The 17,444-nt window shown below is 44.0% G+C and overlaps 2 protein-coding genes across 5 annotated transcripts in view; one reads left to right on the forward strand and one right to left on the reverse strand.

The window, feature by feature from the left end:
* Window positions 1–1,301: 1,301 nt before the first annotated feature.
* On the reverse strand, window positions 1,302–4,545 carry Timm21 (translocase of inner mitochondrial membrane 21). 3 transcript variants are annotated; one of them, XM_055598762.1, is made up of 7 exons: window positions 4,413–4,545; window positions 3,936–4,322; window positions 2,621–2,683; window positions 2,417–2,514; window positions 2,026–2,099; window positions 1,811–1,942; window positions 1,302–1,735 (listed from the first exon to the last, which is right to left on the reverse strand). In XM_055598762.1, exons 2-7 carry the CDS (start codon window positions 4,222–4,224, stop codon window positions 1,687–1,689), a joined length of 705 nt encoding a protein of 234 aa, XP_055454737.1. In that variant the 5' UTR covers window positions 4,225–4,322; window positions 4,413–4,545; the 3' UTR covers window positions 1,302–1,686. The 3 variants fall into 3 exon arrangements, with proteins under 3 accessions (XP_055454737.1, XP_055454734.1, XP_055454735.1); XM_055598759.1 differs by having other exon boundaries at window positions 1,837–1,942; window positions 4,413–4,544; XM_055598760.1 differs by having other exon boundaries at window positions 1,837–1,942; window positions 3,936–4,544.
* A 68-nt stretch (window positions 4,546–4,613) lies between these two features.
* The window catches only part of Fbxo15 (F-box protein 15), a 40,989-nt gene continuing 28,158 nt past the window's right edge, over window positions 4,614–17,444 (forward strand). The window contains exons 1-6 of one of the 2 annotated variants that reach the window (XM_055598757.1): window positions 4,614–5,084; window positions 9,611–9,718; window positions 10,586–10,690; window positions 12,293–12,535; window positions 13,116–13,325; window positions 16,168–16,294. In XM_055598757.1, coding sequence (XP_055454732.1) covers window positions 4,921–5,084; window positions 9,611–9,718; window positions 10,586–10,690; window positions 12,293–12,535; window positions 13,116–13,325; window positions 16,168–16,294 — 957 coding nt within the window. In that variant the 5' untranslated portion in view covers window positions 4,614–4,920. The other variant, XM_055598758.1, reaches the window with a different exon arrangement.

Consider the following 17,444-nt stretch of genomic DNA (forward strand, 5'->3'; position numbering starts at 1 on the left):
GCGCAGGGCTGCTTTTTGCTTTGTTTAAGATGATCAACAAAGTCCTGAGATTGTTACTTGTTATCTTATATCTTGGTAAAGGTTGGTACCAACACTAAAACTGAGTATTCTGTTGGGAAAAATCAGTTAAGAGAAAAAGCCTAAATTAAGAGTTTACCTTGTCATTTAAAATGTGACACCAGAAAGACAAAAGCTCTGCTTTTATTATTTTGGATAAAAGTAATTTAAACTTGGAGGGGTAGTTCATGTTTGTAATTATAGCACTTGAGAGACTGAGGCAGGTGATAGAGTTCAGAGCTAGCCACGAGTGTTTGTCAAGACCTCATCTTAAAGGAAAAAAGTTTAAAAGTAGACAAAGTAGTTAAAAGTAAAACAAAACAAAAACCCGAGCAACTTAAGCAAGGAAATAAACTCAGCTGGGCAGACGGATGGGGAGGGCGTGGGTACTGAGGGGTGGAGACGGACTTCCTCTCCTGAGGAGACTATCATCCCAGAACCTATCTGAAACCTCTCTGCCCACTCCAAAGATAAAGAAACCCCAGCTGAAGCACCCGAGGATAAAGAGGTTTCTAGGCCTGTCCAGTGCATAGAACACCTGTTTTCATATATGGTCAAGACATCCAAGATGAGAACACATTTAAGAGACACCACACAATACTCCAAATAGAACAGAATATTTATTTTTGTGTGTTTTGATATGTTGGGACAAACCAAATTAAAGATTTTTCTTATGAAATGTTCTTGCAAAACACACAAATTTGTAAAATTGAAGCTTTGTCCAAACACATCAAAACACTTAAACGAGCCTCCTCTACGTTTACTCACTTCCCTTAAGAGCTCCACTCTTGTTCTGGAAGCGCAGCGGATCAGTGTGAAGGGCTAGAACATGCACAGCACAGCAGCAGTTCAGGGCCATTTCTTGTAGGTCTGGCTTAGTCACCCTAACCAAGCACAGGATGGGGAGGCCAGAGAGGCTAGGGCCTGTGAGGGCTGTGCATCCACTGCAGAGGTGGAGTCAGCCACGCTCTGGCTTATGCAGTCTGCTCTCTCCCTCTCGGCAGAATGCTCTTAGCTCATGGGGACACAGATTGATTCCCTAGATCATGAGGGCATGCATGCCCCTCTCCAAACAGTGTACTCAGCATCTGCTTTACTGCTGTTCTTATTTTCACATGCCTGTCTCAAATTAGAGTCCAAAGTAAATAAAAATACCTTTGACATCTTTTTCTTAGTTTTATCTTATTCTGTAGGCTGTATAAAATCCACACAATATTAAACAGTATAAAATACTGAAGCTTTTATTTATGTGTTGTATAAATTTTAATAACAAATTAAATTAGTAACAAATTTGTAACATGATAAATTTAGTAACAAAATTATCATGAACGTAGAGCTGAAATACTGTCATGATTGGCAATTCAAAATAATAATGTAAAATTTGCTACATCTCATGATTTTTTACAAGAAAGATCTTAGTTTGGTGTGTCCAACATATGAACTCTCACGTTGCACTCCCTTTCTGTGTGACACACTTTATCCCTGTCTTTCAGAGTAGACTCTGGAAGCCCACTGTGATGGTCACAGTGTGGATGAGGCCTCCATTTCCCACAGCAAACAGCATGTGGGCTTGACTCTTTTAACTCTGCTGCGAACGATTATCTTCAACGACAATAGATCTTGTAGGAGTCACTTCCACAAATATGTATCGAAATTCAAACTGGCCACTCCCTGGGTTCTGAAAAACAGTAGATGCTGTCACCCTCTCCAGAGCTTAAGCAACACGGGGCTCAGAACACTGGAGCCCACTCACCCGGCCAGGAACTGATGCTGACAAACCTCTTCCACTTCTACATGGACCGTTCCTTGCTTCCCTGGCTCAGAGCCTTCAATGTAGAATTTCACACGGATGCGCTTTAGCCCATTTTTCACATATTCAACAAAACTGTAAAGAGAATGTAAAGATGCACATCCAAGCTCCTTTTGTTTTGATATTATCCTGGAGTTCTCCCAAGGACAGTGTACTACCTGACGTGCTGTCTCCGCCCTCGTCTTGACATTTCCCCATAGCCTTTAACAGGCTCACCAAACACACTGATCACCTGCAGAATGGAGACCACGCTTACTTAGTGTGACTCTTTTCCGCCTCCTCCTCTGTGGCTGAGGACACAGAAGGAGAGATGCCTGAGACCCCAGTGGAGATGCATTTAACACCCATGAGCAACTGGTGAAATGACCACCTGCACATCTGTGAGCAGAGTGTACACAGTGACCTTTGAGCGCCAGGGTCAACGTGCGTCAGGGGACAAAGGCCTAATAACATAAAAGAACCCACGCGGCTTATTGTTGTGTGCTGTCACTGGCTTTGGAAGTGATGAATCCCTGTTCCCCACTACAACGTTCTCATCAGAGAACCTACCTCAGGGTGTGCTCTGCATTTTCCTAAGGCTTTTCCATATATTATGTTAGGGCTGGATGAAGAAAACAGTTCCTTGAAAATGGTGTATAACAAGCCACCTGAAAAAGCAGAGAGAGAGAGAAAGAGAGAGAGAGAAAGAGATGAAGCAAAGCAAGGGGCGAGACGCTGTGGAAAGGTATTCAAGCACTTGCTGGGCTCTGCCACCTGTAATGCTGACTCCCAAGAGCACCACTATCAAGTTGGTGAGGTCTCGCCCGGCTTCTTTCACTGCAAAGAGAGAATGTCAAAGGTTACAAGTGAACCCGCAGGCGGCAGTGGGGTCCATGCCCAGTGGAACATTCTCAGCTGCTGACCTCAAATGCTCCCACGTTCACCCCAGCGCTAACCAGGCCTGGGTCCTCTTAGCTTCCAAGACCAGAAGAGAATGCACTCATTCAGGGTGGCACAGCTGTGCACAGGGCCTAGCAACCTCTGTATTTCTGCCACTGGATGGTATAATGTTGATACTGCTTTCTTTCTTATCAGTCTCTCAGCATGAGAATGGTCACAGATGAGGCAACATGGACACAGGTCTACCCTGTCCAGATCAAGAATGCTGACTGAGTCAACCCAACCCAAGGACAAGGAAACAAAGAGAGCCAAACGGCAACAACTCTTAACCCACCCCCCAGGGCCCACTGATCAAGTGCATAAAACCCAAGAACTGAGCTTGGAACTGGAATGCAGTTGGCCAGTAAAAAATCTATGAATCTCATAAACCTACAGACACTGTTCTTACTCTTTTCTGCACTAAATAAGTATATGAACATACAGATTAAAGAACAGTTTGGGGAGCTAAGGTAATCAATCAAACAAGATATTATTTTGGGGGAGTGTGTACATTATTTACATAAATGCTTGTTATGTGAGAATAGCTACATCATGACAAGGGTACTCTTTAACCGATCCTGAGAACACTTCTCGTACTTTTATAGGCTAGTTTAGTCACAGTAGGAACCCAGATTTCTCTAACTTCAGTCCTTAAAAATTGATTTTTCCAGGAAATCAAAAGCTTAACGGATGATTTTTTTCTCCACTTTTTTCATTGGTACAATAAAATATTATAATAAAACCACTTATTTAAAAGCAGTCTTTACCACAATATACTTTTGGGTTTCGGCACAGGCTGCTAACTTGAAACGTGTTCAAGGGTGCTGGAGCGATGGCATGGCGGTTAAGAGTATTTGCTGCTCTTGCAGACATCCAGAGGTCAGTTCCCAGTAACCACGTTTGGTGGCTCACAATTGCCTGTAACTCCGCCTCCAGGGGATCTGACAACTTTTTCCGGTTTCCATGTCTACCTAGACAGCTGTAAAGTTGTGAAAACTGCGGGTCACACTGTTGACAATTCTACCTTTTAATCTGCATGACTCCCCTACCCTAGCTTTCCACGTAACCTCGCATAAAATGGTATTAGGCAGATTTTTGTCACGTTGGTGGGAGGGACTGGCCTTTACTGAAGTACCGTATAATTTTTTACCTTTCTGAGACGTGGAGACGCCGGTTTCCTCTCTGCGAATAGACACCTGCTTTCTATTGTCCTCCTTTGCTTTCTGGGGGTCCGGTCCTTGTGTCCAGAAGGTTTTCTGGGCGAACCCAAGAACAGTGCTAGGTTGTATTGTTGTCTTCTGCTCCAGCAGCCTCAGTCTCAAAGGCTGAGTCTTCAAGCAAGCTGTGGTGAGCTTGAAGTGTGGCGACAGCAGCGGCTGGCCCAAGGGCCGGTGAAGCTTCTCCGCATGCTGTACAACTCGGAGAAAAGCACAAATCATCTTCACAAACACTGAGGCTTCGGGACTGCAACTTGGAAAGCTTCGTAATCCACACACCCAGGCGGACAAGACATGAAATCAGCTCATCACGTCACACACTGTATCAGGCGGATATAAAGACAAAAAATCTTTAAGAGAGGTTAGGCACACCTTTCCTTTTTTCTCTTGAATTAAAATGCCCTGTTTACCTCCCTATTGACATTCACATCTTGCCCGCCATGCTTTTGCAAAGCAGCCTGGGAAACACCAAACGTCCTGGGAACCGCAGTTTAAGGGCTTGACGGTTTCCTGTGCAACCATAGACAGGAAGGCAGGGTGGACCACATCTCCCACAATGCCAAGCAGCGAGGACGCGCCCTTCCCTAGCTGTATTCCCAGACGCCTCTGCGCGGACCGCTGCGCGTGCGCTGAGAGCCCAGACTGAGGCGTGGATGTTAGCGGCTGCCGTGGTTCTTCAATGGCTGCGTGTTTTAAACTGAACTTGCAGTGTCGGACTAGTTGCGAGTTGCGTGTCCTCGTGGCCCTTCCATAGAGGACGTGTCAAGGGGGAGGTTTTTCGTGTCGTGGGTTGCCACATTCATGGGAAAGTGACTGTCTCGGCGTTCCCGTGTCCTCAAGAAAGCCGCTAGCAAACAAGCACGAAGCGGGCCGCAGCGGGCCGAGCGGCCTAAGCTCTGAAGGGCGAACTGGCGCCCGATGGCCGGGGCGTGGGAAGGAAGCCGGGCCCGGGAGGGTCCCGCTCGACGTCCGGGCAGCCGCGGCGGAGGCGTGCCCGGGGACGCTCGGCCCACGCATGCGCGAGCCCGGCTCTGCGCACGCGTGACGGGCCGCGCTGCGCCTCTCTGCCGCGCCGCTAGAAGGTATCCTTGGGTCTCCATGGCGACCGGACGGGGTTGGATGCTGAGGCCGGGATGCTTCGGCCTGCAGACGCCGCGCGGGTCCCTTGATGGCGGCGCTACCTGGGGCAGCGCGGGGCTGGCCGCGGGGTGTTCCGGGTTCAGGTGACGCTCGGGGCTCGCGGGTGGGTCTCCGCAGTGTCCCACACGACCGCTCTTTCTACAAGATTTTCCTTGGTCCCGCGCTGGCCTGTGGCTTCTGCTGCCTTTTAACGCGGGAAGCATCGTGAGAGTGACCAAAGGAAACCTCTCCGACCTGGAAGGACACAAGTGGAGTTCCTTTCTGAGGAAGTTTCTACTATTTCTAAGCCTTCCATCCTTCGCTGGCAGCCCCTGTGGGAGGCTCTTAGCTGACTTCCAATCGCTGGGAGACGGCACCAGCGCACGTGTGAAGAAGTGCGCACACCTATCTCGTTGCGGAGCACAAGGCTGTCATATACCCCTTTTTGTATTTTAGAAAGAGAATCACCCGTAGCCCTTTTTATGGCCTTGTAACTTGGAGTAGAATGTAGCCATCAAAACCTCGTATTTTGTTCACCTCTCCCACCAGGCCAGGTTGTTTCTGAAGTCTCATCGAGGTCCGCAGCTCTCTTCTAGTTTGCTGTGTTCCTTCGCATTCAGCGTAAGAGCTGCAGGGTAACTGTTCCGTCTTCAAGGCTAGTTTCCCATTTCTCTCAAGGCTTGCTGTTAAGCCAAAAGATGTTCCTCTCTCACGAGAGAAAGGAATTTTAGGACACAAGAAAAGAGCCTCTCAGAAGAGTCTTCGCTCACCCAAATAATTACCTTGCTACTTTCTTGTGAGCTGTTTATAGCACTGTACCCATCACTCTAGTTCGATTGTCGAGTGAAGGGATACTTCTAAGAACTCACTTTTTTTTTTCTTTTGAGACAGAGTCTGTCAGTGTAGCCCTGGCTGTCTTGGAAGGAACTGTAAACCAGGCAGGCCTTGAACTGCATGCCTCTGCCTTACTAATTAAAGGCCTGTGCCACCACAGAATGTCCATTCTTGAGGGTTTTCATTTTATTTTTAAGTCTTTTTGATGTACAGTCGTGTACTTTTTTTTTTTTCTTTCTAGGGAGCCAAATATCTTTGTGTAGGTGTAAAAATAACCTGTTAACGGGTTATGTCAACTACTTAAGTTGTTCCGTTCTCTCCCCAACTCCAGGTCCCTGTCCTATGTCCTTTCTAGGTCCCATTCTACACCCTGGTTTCAGAAATATGGCACGTTTTCATAATGCTGGACAAACTGTAAGACTTGTGTTGGAATGGTGACAGCATTTCTACAAAGAAGAAAAAGACTGGCCTTTAAGCTAGAAACTTACACTTTAGTAATTTCTTTCTATTCCTAAATTTATTCTTTAGATCTTGTTCTCTATCAGAGGACAGGTTAAATTTCTTAGAAGTCTCCTTATTTCTTTGTAAGTTGGGTGAGCTTTCTGACAAACTGATAAAAGTAAAGTACCAGTCGTGACTGTGTGGGAACCTGCTCTCAGCCTGTGAATTGGTCTTGTGTAGATTCTTACTGGTAAAGGAAAGTCAGCTGCTAAGACTAGGATGATTGTGCTTAAAGAAGTTAGTTATTAGCCAAGGGTGGTGGTGCATGCCTTTAATCCCAGTACTTGGGAGGTAGAGGCAGGCTGATTTCTGTGAGTTCATGGCCAGCCTGGTTTACAGATCAAGTTTCAGGACAGCAAACACTCTGTAGAGAAACCCCTTGTTTCACAGTAATAGTAATAATAATAATAATAATAATAATAATAATAATAATAATAATACCACATTGTGGAAAATTATGTGTCAATTAGGAATCACTAGTTTCTCATTTAGCATAAAATGTGTTATTCATAAACATGTGCTATGATTAATACAACACAATACATAATAAATTGGGTTAATTTATACCTACTCTAACTTGATTTATTTCATACTAACAAAATTTAAAATTATTTTTATAAATGTGTTGGGCTTATTCTAAGCTATTAAATAAAATGTACACTCAAGATGTATTAAGTGGAAATCCCATGATCTTCTGTCTGGACCTTCTCTTTGTGTATTTGAAAAATGCTTCTAAAGTAAACATTAGTGGATTCCACGTAGAACTGTTTGAAGATATTTGTTCAGCTCACTCATTGTTTAGTGGAGTGGCCTATTTATAAAGTGAAGTCATTTTTAGGAAGAAATGGAGATGTGCTTTTCAATCATGCCAAAATTAAATTTGTAAATATTTGAAATGGTAAGAAGAGCTCCATAAGGATTGTCAGGAGAACCTTGGGGATGCTCCACTGCTAGCCTGTCTGGAGAGTTGTCCGTTCTGTGAAATGAGAGGTCTCTTAAATGCAGAAAAAGGCCATAAAGAAGTAGTCATGCCATTTTTAGAAAACTGTTGAAAGCGATAGGCTTGAAAACATATAACATATTTTCCTGTGCAGAATATGTTATTAAGATGTATTTGGAGAATAAACTGGTAAATAAGCTGTAGTAAATGCTTTAGTTAAAGATAGGCATATCTGTTGTGTTGATTAGGGAAAAGCCTTTGGTACCTTCTTCTCTTCTAGATAACTAGTGTCAGAGAGTACCTCCCTGCCGGGTCCTTAGTTAACTGTTTAAGAAGAAGATGCCATAATATACATCCATCTACAGTTTTTGCACACATACTAAACAAGAGAGACTGCGCTCTCACCAGTTCTCAGCAAGTGAGTTAACTTGGTGCAAACTGTCTGGATTGGGTTGCTGTGTGTTCCTGTGTTCCTTGAAAGCTAGACAGCTGTTCGTGCAGTGCTTCTCAGGCATAGCCCTCTGTGGGCGCGAACCACAGAGGTCCTCTTTCTGATCAACACAAAGACTTTGGGGAAGAAATAGGGAATGATTTAAAGAGATAAAGTTCTAAGGGAACATAGAAAATGTACTGAGGCCTGCCTACTGTACCATGCTACCCCTGAACCTCGTTCTTACGACTGACTATGTCTTAGCTTTGATATGATGGCTTTTCTTCCATTCATTGTGTCTGTGTGTGTGTGTGTGTGTGTGTGTGTGTGTGTGTGTGCGCATACATGTGCCTACTTTCTCTTTTAGAGAAATAAAGCATATAATATACTATGGCCTGCTCTTTCATCTGGTGTATTAATTTAGAAAGTTCGCTATTGCCTGAATGCTATGTATAGTGTGGGTGCTAAAGAAGAGTACAGAGTAAAAGCCACGTGATGATAATGGAGAAGTCATTAAGTTCAGTGTTTGATGGTGACATGTGACACATAGGTAAAGAACATAAAGGTTGTATCCTCAGGAGCTGGATTAGCATTTAAGATGGTCTCCAAGGACACCTGGATGAGATCATATTGTTTGAATAAGTGCTCATAGGAGGTGAGTGGCAAACCGTGCCACCCAGAAGCCAGTGAGGACCTATTGGTATTTGAAATGCTTGGGTAGAAAATGTTTCCTTTGGCTTGCTAACTCCATTATCACAGTGCGAGTTAACTAATCCCTATCCCTGTTCAGTTTCTTCTGTTTTCTTCTCCAGTACAGATAGCTTTGAGGTGGACATTCCTGAGAGAACTATCAGGGCACGTTTTCTTGAGTTAAGGCTTATTTCTAGAAATGTAATTCTGGCTTTCAAAAATGTGTGAACTTTTTAAAGGTTTCAGGCCACGCTCCCAGACCTGGCCTGTGGAAGGCAATTACTGCTTTGTCCTTGATCCATCTAGAGGGTCAGCTTCCCTGTAACATGGTGAGCAGGGGTCTTAGCGTGTTTGTATTTTGCTAGATTGAAATTTATACAGTATACTATTTTTGTTGTGGTTGTTCTCTTAGACAGTCCTAAGTAATAATTTTTATTTTTCTAGCTTTTTATAATTTTATTTTTTATTGTTTGTGTAGTGTGTGTGTTTGTGTGTGGTTTTGTGTACCCAAGTTCACGTGCTGGTAGATGAGGGGCCGTAGTTTCTCCTGGAACTGAAGGTACAGGTAGCTGTGAGCTGCATGGTGTGGGTGCTAGGAACCAAACTTGAGTCCTCTGTAAGCAAAGTACCCACTCCTAAATCCCAGCACTGCTCCGTGCCCTGTGCTTCTGGAGCTCCTCTTGGGGTTCTGTTCTCTCACTGATGGACTCTAGCCTGTGATAAACAGTTTTCGCCACTAGGTTTTGGTCAGAGTATTCTATCGCAGCAACACCATGAAATTAGAACAGCATGTTTACCGTTTTCCCTTTTGTGCCACTCATTAATTTTGGAGCACCCCTTTGACAGGCTGCCAGTCCATGAGAGAGTATTAAACTGTAAGGGCAGACTTTAGGTTACACCCACCGCGCACTTGATCTGAACTCCCTACCTTCTCTTTTCTTTTTTTCTTTCCCTTTCTGTCTTTACTTTCAGGGATGGCGTTTCATATTGAATGATCTTTGCAGTTTATTGGCCCTTCAGATTTTTCAGAGGGGAACAGAAGATTTGCCTCATCTGGTAAGCACATAACTTGACTTTCTCACCTTTTCTTTCAGGAAGGGCTCCGGGGCTAAGGTTGCTGGAGACTTACCTGTGCTCCGGCAGTGTAGCAGGCGTGGCCCGCACAATGGGAAGTCCTCCAACTCCTCTGTATCCCTGGACAGGTAGGTAGCCTGCTTCTTGTGGGGTGCTGGGCTTTAGGCATGGAATTTTAGAGAAAATTCTGGTGCAGCATATCCCAAGTTGGTATTTTGAGCTTTCCAAGAATAGAATTGTGTAGGACAGATGTACAGCGCAGAGTTTGACATGAGTCATGAGCCTGTCACTGTCATCCTTATTAGACTAGTTTTATGAAATTAAAGTAGAGGCGATGAGTACATTAGACTTCCCTTTTATTAAACTGTTCTTCCTAATTATTCTTAGTAGATAAAGCCTGGAAAACCAGAAGAATATTGTTTCTTCTGAAGTTGTGTGAACCTGTGGGACTGTCCAGATCAGTAGTTTGGAACTTGTGTCACTGTAAGACCCATACTGTGACCACTGGAACCAAAATCCATGGATCTTTTAAAAAACTGGTGACATCACATTAAGATGCTTATAGGTGTGTGTTATAATACGGTTTATGGGATAGTTAGCGGCCCGTGGAGGTCTGTGACGTTGACATTTTGTGGAGAAACACTTTGCCCCAGGATGCACTATTGTGATGGAATGTGTTCCCATTCCCAGCTCCTGTGTTTCAGCAGAGGGTGACACAGGTTCGTGATAGAGGCTCTGAGGCAGTGCCTGCTGATCGAGCCTGTGTAGATGTGGGCCACATGCTGAGAAAGTTGGTCCTCTGTGCCTTCCGCTCTCTTAACGGGTCTATGCAGTGAGGGCTCTAATGACCAGAAAGTCACAATCAAGAAATGAAATAAGGAGAGAACAGTTTGCCTATTAAACAGGATGGACGTTAGAGATGCAGAGGCAGCAGTATTCTGTAATTTGTAGCTTCAGTATTGGCTGACTTGTTTGCTTTTCTCCCCCTCTCTCAGAATGCCCTCTGAAGTTTTGCTGAATATATTTTCCTACTTGGATGTTGTGAGCTTGCTGTGCACTGGATGTGTGAGCAGACGCTTTTATCAGCTGGCCAGTGACAAGTAAGGAGACTGCTATGTCCACTTGTTATATGGGGTAACAGGAGCCAGGAAAATTAGTAGGCATTTTAGCCACTTCCTAAAAATTAAGAGAGTTAATTTTAATACTGTTTTCAGGCAATAATGTGTCTAAGGCTGTATGTAGTCATGTGTTTTCAGACATTTGTACTCATGAGATAAGGAGTGTTCTTCGCACGTGCTGAAGGTCAGGCCTGCTGCTGTTGGGCCATAGAACAGAGCTGTGCTCTGTGATCAGGGTCCCAGCTTGACATCCTCATCCACATCTTGGTTTTCTGGGCAGATGCTGTGCTCTCTGCAGACCTTAGAGGAGAAGCGGCTGGGCCTGTTGAAGTGACGTAGCTCTTCCTCCCAAACCTACCAACCAAATACACTTGCTGTGTGGGAAAGGGAAAGGCGAGGAGAGACCCAGTGTGTGGGCCTTACCTGGGAACTTGGGCGGGCCCCCAGCTGGGTTCTCTGGGCCTCTGTGGATAAAGAGAAGACACAGTTTTTATTCTTCATGGTCACCTTGGCCTGTGCCTAGAATTCATCTCATGTCAAGAGAAATAGAGCCCTCCTTATGTCCGCTGAGCATTTTCTGCCCATTTCTTGGCTTTTCCGGGTTCTTTCTTATTGAATATCAAAAGGTCATACAAATATTGATTTGATATAGAACTCACAGATTGCTAGGACACACATTAAGATACAGAATGCAGGTTGGTTTGATTTGAAAGGTAAGGGTGTCGGAAATGACAGATAGGCTGTGGTGTGTTATGTTCCGGCAGCATGGTAGGCAGGAAACTTTCTCTACTGTGGTTCTCATATGCTAGTCCGTAAAAGACTTCCATAGTCAGCTGGGAAAATGTAAAACTTTGGATTCCTATGCTGCATTTGTGATAATTTTTGCACCATTAAAATGTGTGTGTACTAATGTATATATGCAGGTTTGAATGCACCGGTCTGGGCCTCAGTTATGCCATCTGTACAGTGGGGATAAAACTGTGCTACATTCTGTGTCTATTGGAAGGACTAAATGAGTTAGTATGTGAATTGCTTCCACGACAGATGACAGATGTGTGCTTAGGAAAACTTAACTGTTACTCTTGTTTTTAAAAGACTTTCACTATTTTACTGTTTGGAAATTAGTGCATATTCCTTGTTACAAATTTAAAGTTGGGAAGCAAAATGCATGTGTAATGGACGCACTCACTCATTGTTTGTACAGTGTACACTGCTTATGTGTGTGCACGACCACGGCAAGGCCAGGCTCATCGTTTATGTAATCTTGTGGTTTTTCCGTGCTCGAGCGCCTATCTAGTCATCTTGCAGAACAGCAGCCTTGGATGAGCCTAAGAAACGTGAGATTCCTACCTTAGACCTAACTCTGGAAATAGACTCTTCCCTTTTTACTTGGTTTTGAGGATAGTGGATCCAAAACATTTCATTTCAGACTGTGGTCGACTGTATACATAAGCACATGTAAATTATTCATGGAACTGGCCTCATTGAAAATTCAACATTAGTATGCATCCCTAATGTTGTATTTTGCTGTTCTGGGTACTTTACAGTACCTCCAAACTGATATACTTTATTCTTTTCTTCCAGTTTAATTTGGATCAGAATCTACTCAGCTACATTCCCATCAAAAAGATCATATTGGAAAATTGCTTCAGTGGACGAGACAGCTGCATCTGTGAGCTCCCTCTCAGTTGAGGAAAAAGAAGTTGGATACTGGAAGAGAGAATACATTACAAAGCAAATCTCATTTGTGAAAGCAAGACTAGCCCATATTCTCAAACCTGTCAACCCCTACACAGGTCTTCCTGTGAAGACCAAAGAGGCCCTCAGGTATGCAGGCTCCTCAGGAACACTCGCCTCAGTGGTTCCTGGACAGAACCACAGATTCTTCCAGTTTCTAACCAGATGTCATCTCAAGGTGTTTCTTATGCGCAGTGCATGTGCAGGTCTTTTGCTTAGTAGTGCAGGTGTAAGGATTGAAACTAGGGCCTTTCATATGCTAGGGAAATGGGTACCACGAGCTACACTGCTAGACTAGAGGAGCAGTTTAGATCAGAGAGACCTGTCTCTGGTAGTTTTTTTTGTGTGTGTGTGTTTTAAAAATTGACAATATTTTGATACTGGCTTATGTTTTTATAAACAACATAAACAGCCTCATAGTCTTGAGTAGAGCCAGAGTGTTGAAAGTTCCTTACCAGTGTGTTAGCTGTCGTGTAACATCGTAGCTACTCAGGGAATGTTTGCTCACAAGGTGCCGTGGATGGCAGGAAAGTATGTCAGGTGTGTGCTGAGGAGTTTGACTTTTAAGAATTAGATGTTATGGAAATGGTATATGAAGTTGTTGTTGTGTGTATGTGTGTGTTTGTGTTGAATTCTTTCTTTGAAAGCATTTTCATGTTTTTTTTTCTAGAATCTCTGGCTTAGGTTGGACACTTATATTAAGAGAAAAAAGTGGGAAAGAGCACATCGTTCCGCATGCTGATCTTTCCTTAAATGACACGTCTGTCACTGTTGTATGGTATCGCACAGATTGGCCACATCTAGCCACATTGTCCACCCTGGATCTGTGTGGAGTGACACCAGTTTTTATGGAGCAGTATAAAGCCCCTGACCCAAATGGGTGAGTACTGCTTTAGCAGCTCAGTGGCGAGGACTCCCAGAGCCTGAGGAGTTGCCAACACTCCCTGGAGAACAAAGGTCCCACCTGTATATTTTAACTGATTGTATCTTAGAGGCCTTCCTGTCATTCTGCGTTGCTACAGACTCTGGTCTACAATTTTAATTTCTTGAATCTTATAAGAGTACAAACGATAATCTAGATGATTGGCTGCTTTTCTGTGTTTTTACTTTGAACTGTTTTAACAAATGATATAAAATTAACATATTCTTTAGTAATTATATATTGATTTTAGTTTACATACTTCCTAAATCCAGCTATCACTTACTTTGTGTGATTTTTCCCTTGAGTGTACTGGATTATGTCCATGTGCAACTGGCGCTGCCTCCATCTTCATGTCTGTGGAGTGTGACGCAGACGGCTGTGAGGGCGAAGGTTGGAAGCATTAGCTGGGAAGCTGTTACAGAATGAACATCATCCTACTCTTCTGTGACTGTGCCTTGTTTTCACACACACTAACAGGCTCACCTTCCCAAGCAAACCTCACACTCATCAATGATCACTGCCTTATAAAGCTGGACTGTGACATGTGTAGATTCTGATGTCCCAAGAAGGCTAGCACTTTCTGTATCAGATGTGTTGCAGGTATGGACGTAGTCTGCCTTCACTGTAATTGCTGTTTGTCCCACCTCTTCCCTGTCTTGGTGTCTTGGACTTCACAGTGCCATTTTCTGCACTGATTTTCTTACCATCCTTGCTCACTCTAGTTCTCTTCCTGGGTCCCTCTCATCTCTGTCCCCATGAAGAGACAGTGTTGTTTCATGGTTTCCCTGGAGCAGGCTGACCCTTTCTCCTCTGTAGTGCCAGGTCTGAGGCTGCTTACTAATCATACTCAGACTCCTCAGTGCTAGAACCTATGCTTTCTGTGTTCCGAAAACATCATCAGTGAGAAACGTGTGGATTATTTCCCACAGTTAGATTACTAGGTATATTTTGATAACACAGTTACTTTTTAAGTGATATTTTTCTTTGGGTAAATATGAACTTTTTATGTGAAATGATGAACTCCAAACTTTTCTAATATAGTAGGTAAGTTGTGTACATTATGAAATTACGTTTGGAGTAGGAAATAATGACGTGCACTGTTTTGACAGGATGGTATTTTATGGTATTGTTCATAGGTACAGGTACAAATTAGTTAACATTAATTAAAATGATTTTGAAAAACTATGAGTTAAAGATCATGTTATTTGTTGAATTGTAGAGCTTACTTAAAAGTATGTGTGTCCCCAGCAATTGTCCCCAGGGTCAGGAATACTAGATACTGCATGGTAATGAATGCTGGAATTCACGGGGGGAAATGCATCCATTGTGATTTATTTCCATTTAAGCTCTCTGGAGCAGCCTTTGACCCGCAGTGGTCAGCACAGCTGAAAGTGTGTTTCAGGAAGCTCTCGCTGCAGTGTGTGGGCCAGTGCTTCCACCGTGAGGACAAACCTTGCCTGCATGTTTGTCCTTAGAACCTGAGGCCTTTCCTTAAGCGTACATCTGTTTCTCCTATGAAAGCACTCATGGTGCTATTGGCACATAATCCCTGTAACTGAAACCTTCCCACGGGACCACAACTGCTTTTCTTTAGTTGGGTTCTCAGTTCATACTGCCACGGCCTCTGTTTGTGAGAATGATTGTTTAATGTTGGCCTCAGTGCTGTGGCTGTGGCTGTGGCTGGAAAAGTTAAGGTCAGTGAGGACCGTTTGTCCCCAGAGTCTGTTTAAGTTTGCACAGCCGCACTTGGGTGTCTTCCAGCTTTGGCGCATTGAAGGTGAAGGGAAGGGGCTTTCTGCTATCTGCATGTAGCCACCTCTTTCTCCCCTAACCATGATGGTGACAGTGGCCGCCAGTTGGTGAGCATCTTTTGGATGTGCTGTGCTCTCATGGCATTTCTCTTTGACTTTATACTTATGTCACTGGTTCTGTGTTCATCTTCCTCCAGGTATATTCTGCATGTCTGAGTCTCTTTCTAGTTAACATGTCATAAATTGTGCCAGGGAGCTCTGCCACCTAACTGTTATTCTCAGCATAAAGATTCCTAATGAAACAATGTAGTGTTGAGAGTCCTGTCACATGAGAGAGTTTGCTCTTGTTGCCTTACAGCCCTCCTCTGCTTTGAAGCTGTGCCATTCACGACTGCTGCCTTTGCTTTCCTCAGTGTCTGCAAACGTAGCACCCATTGATTTGAGTATTAGTCACTGGAAGTAAATTTCAGATGCGTTGTCCCAGCACCCGAGGGATTTTGGCCAACTGCTCTGGTTCTGCTGATTGACCACTGAGGTCTCGGCTGCTTTCTGATTTCCCAAGCCACCTCTGTGTTCCCTGCGTGTTCTCTGTCTTGTCTGCCATTATTGTTCTTGTAGGTAGCGTTCCCTCTGGATGGCTTTAAGTCTTTTGTGGAGCATAGTGAAGGTGTCTTCTATGCAGTCGAGTATTTACTCTTGGGCACTAAGCATTCTGCGTGGCGCCTTCATGAAAATGTTTATGATTTTGCCTTAGTTTATCACGTAGTATTTCAGTTTTCACTGTCTCTCAGCTTCATTTTACAAAAACTTTGGAAAGAAAGGCACATCTTCTCTCAGAGGAAGAGCACGAGGGAGGGGAAGAAAACAGTAGGATAAGACAGTTGGTGTATTTGCCTCCCAGTTGTACAAGGTTCAGTATTTATATCACCTGGTTTGAGCATGTTAGTGTGTATAAATTGCTCTTCAAAACCATTAACACTAATGAGACTAGACAACAAGACATCAGAAAGTTCACATCTCTCTGTTTTCTCTTGGCATGGTGCTCAAAGACCACGATGGCTGTCTTTAATTGCAAAGTATGAGCTGACTCATTTAAGCAAGACTACCATGATTGGCTGGGACAGACTTGTTCGGATATTCTGTCTAAATCCTGGCCTCCTGGTGGGGCTGTGGCAGGTAAGATGGAGCTTTTGCATGGAGTGTGTCTTTCCCCTTCACAGTCCCATGTTTGCATGCTGTGAGACTGAATTAGACTCTGGAAGAAGTCAGTAGCTGCCTCCTTCTAGTCTGCTGAGTTGATCTGCTCTCTGCTGATGTGGATGGCAAGCCCTCCTCTCTCTCCTGTTTCTGTTATTTCTTCACTGCCAGGGCACCGCCCCACTTTCCCTCCCAGTCAGCCTGTGTGTACTGTCCCTTTCAAGACTTTGCCCAAATGTCTAATAGGACTTTTCCAACGTGGACAGCTCCAAGAATCTTTCTGACTTGTGGATGTGATATAGGACATACTCTGCCCTTCAGGGTCAGGTGTCAAAGAAGGTACCCTTTCTGTCTGCGTGTTTCCACTTTGCTTTGCCAGGCTGAGCCCTGATCCTTCTGGGTTTCTTTTTTTTTTTAATTTTTAATTAAAATGGAACTATATCACTTGCCCCCTTCCCACTCTTCCTCCAACCCCTCATAGCTCTCCTCCCTCAACCCCTTTTATGCCTCCTGCCATTCTCAATTGACACGTGCTTTTATTATTGTCATTGTTAGGTACATACACTTCTTATGTGTGCACAGAGATATAAATGCAGCCTGCTGAGTTCCTTGATGCCTCGGGTTATTATTGTCACTGTTACTGCTGAGTTCACTTGTTGTTTGTGTGTATAGAGTTTTAGAGCTTGCTATTGGATAAGCAATCAGGAGGCTCAACCCTGGGAAAGGCTATAATTCTGTCTCTCAGCTCTCATTAGTTGCCTTTAGTTCTTTGTCTAGGCATGGAACAATTTCCCTCTTCCCATAGCATGTCTCTTGGTTGTGCTGTTATTTGGTCTTGTTTGTGCAGCCATTTCTAAGACAGATGGTTTGATAGCAGGTTTACTGGTGTTCTGACTCTTATAATCTTGATACCTCCTCTTCTGCACTGTTCCTTGAGCTGCCGATGCGAGAGGTGAGATGTATCTGTTAGGGCTGAGCTCCAAGTGACATGTTGGGCTCTGCATTATGTGCAGTTTTGGATTTCTGTTAGCCTGTACTAGAAAGAAAAGCTTTTTTGATGAGGAGTGGTAGCCATGTTGTTTGTGGTTTTGAGGATAAGATTTAGAATGTAGTAAGGAAGTATGCTGGT

This window comes from Psammomys obesus, unplaced genomic scaffold (genome assembly GCF_907164565.1).
Source record: "Psammomys obesus unplaced genomic scaffold, mPsaObe1.curated_primary_1811, whole genome shotgun sequence".
Lineage (NCBI taxonomy): Eukaryota > Metazoa > Chordata > Mammalia > Rodentia > Muridae > Psammomys > Psammomys obesus.

What these genes read in the sequence shown, in the direction of transcription:
- Timm21 (XM_055598759.1), bottom strand. Translation starts at nt 4,224, where the DNA reads ATGATTTGTGCTTTTCTCCGAGTTGTACAGCATGCGGAGAAGCTTCAC. An exon ending in CGTCTCCACGTCTCAGAAAG is followed by an intron (nt 2,684 to 3,935) that starts GTAAAAAATTAT and finishes CTCTCTTTGCAG; the next exon opens with TGAAAGAAGCCGGGCGAGAC. An exon ending in AATGCAGAGCACACCCTGAG is followed by an intron (nt 2,100 to 2,416) that starts GTAGGTTCTCTG and finishes TCCATTCTGCAG; the next exon opens with GTGATCAGTGTGTTTGGTGA.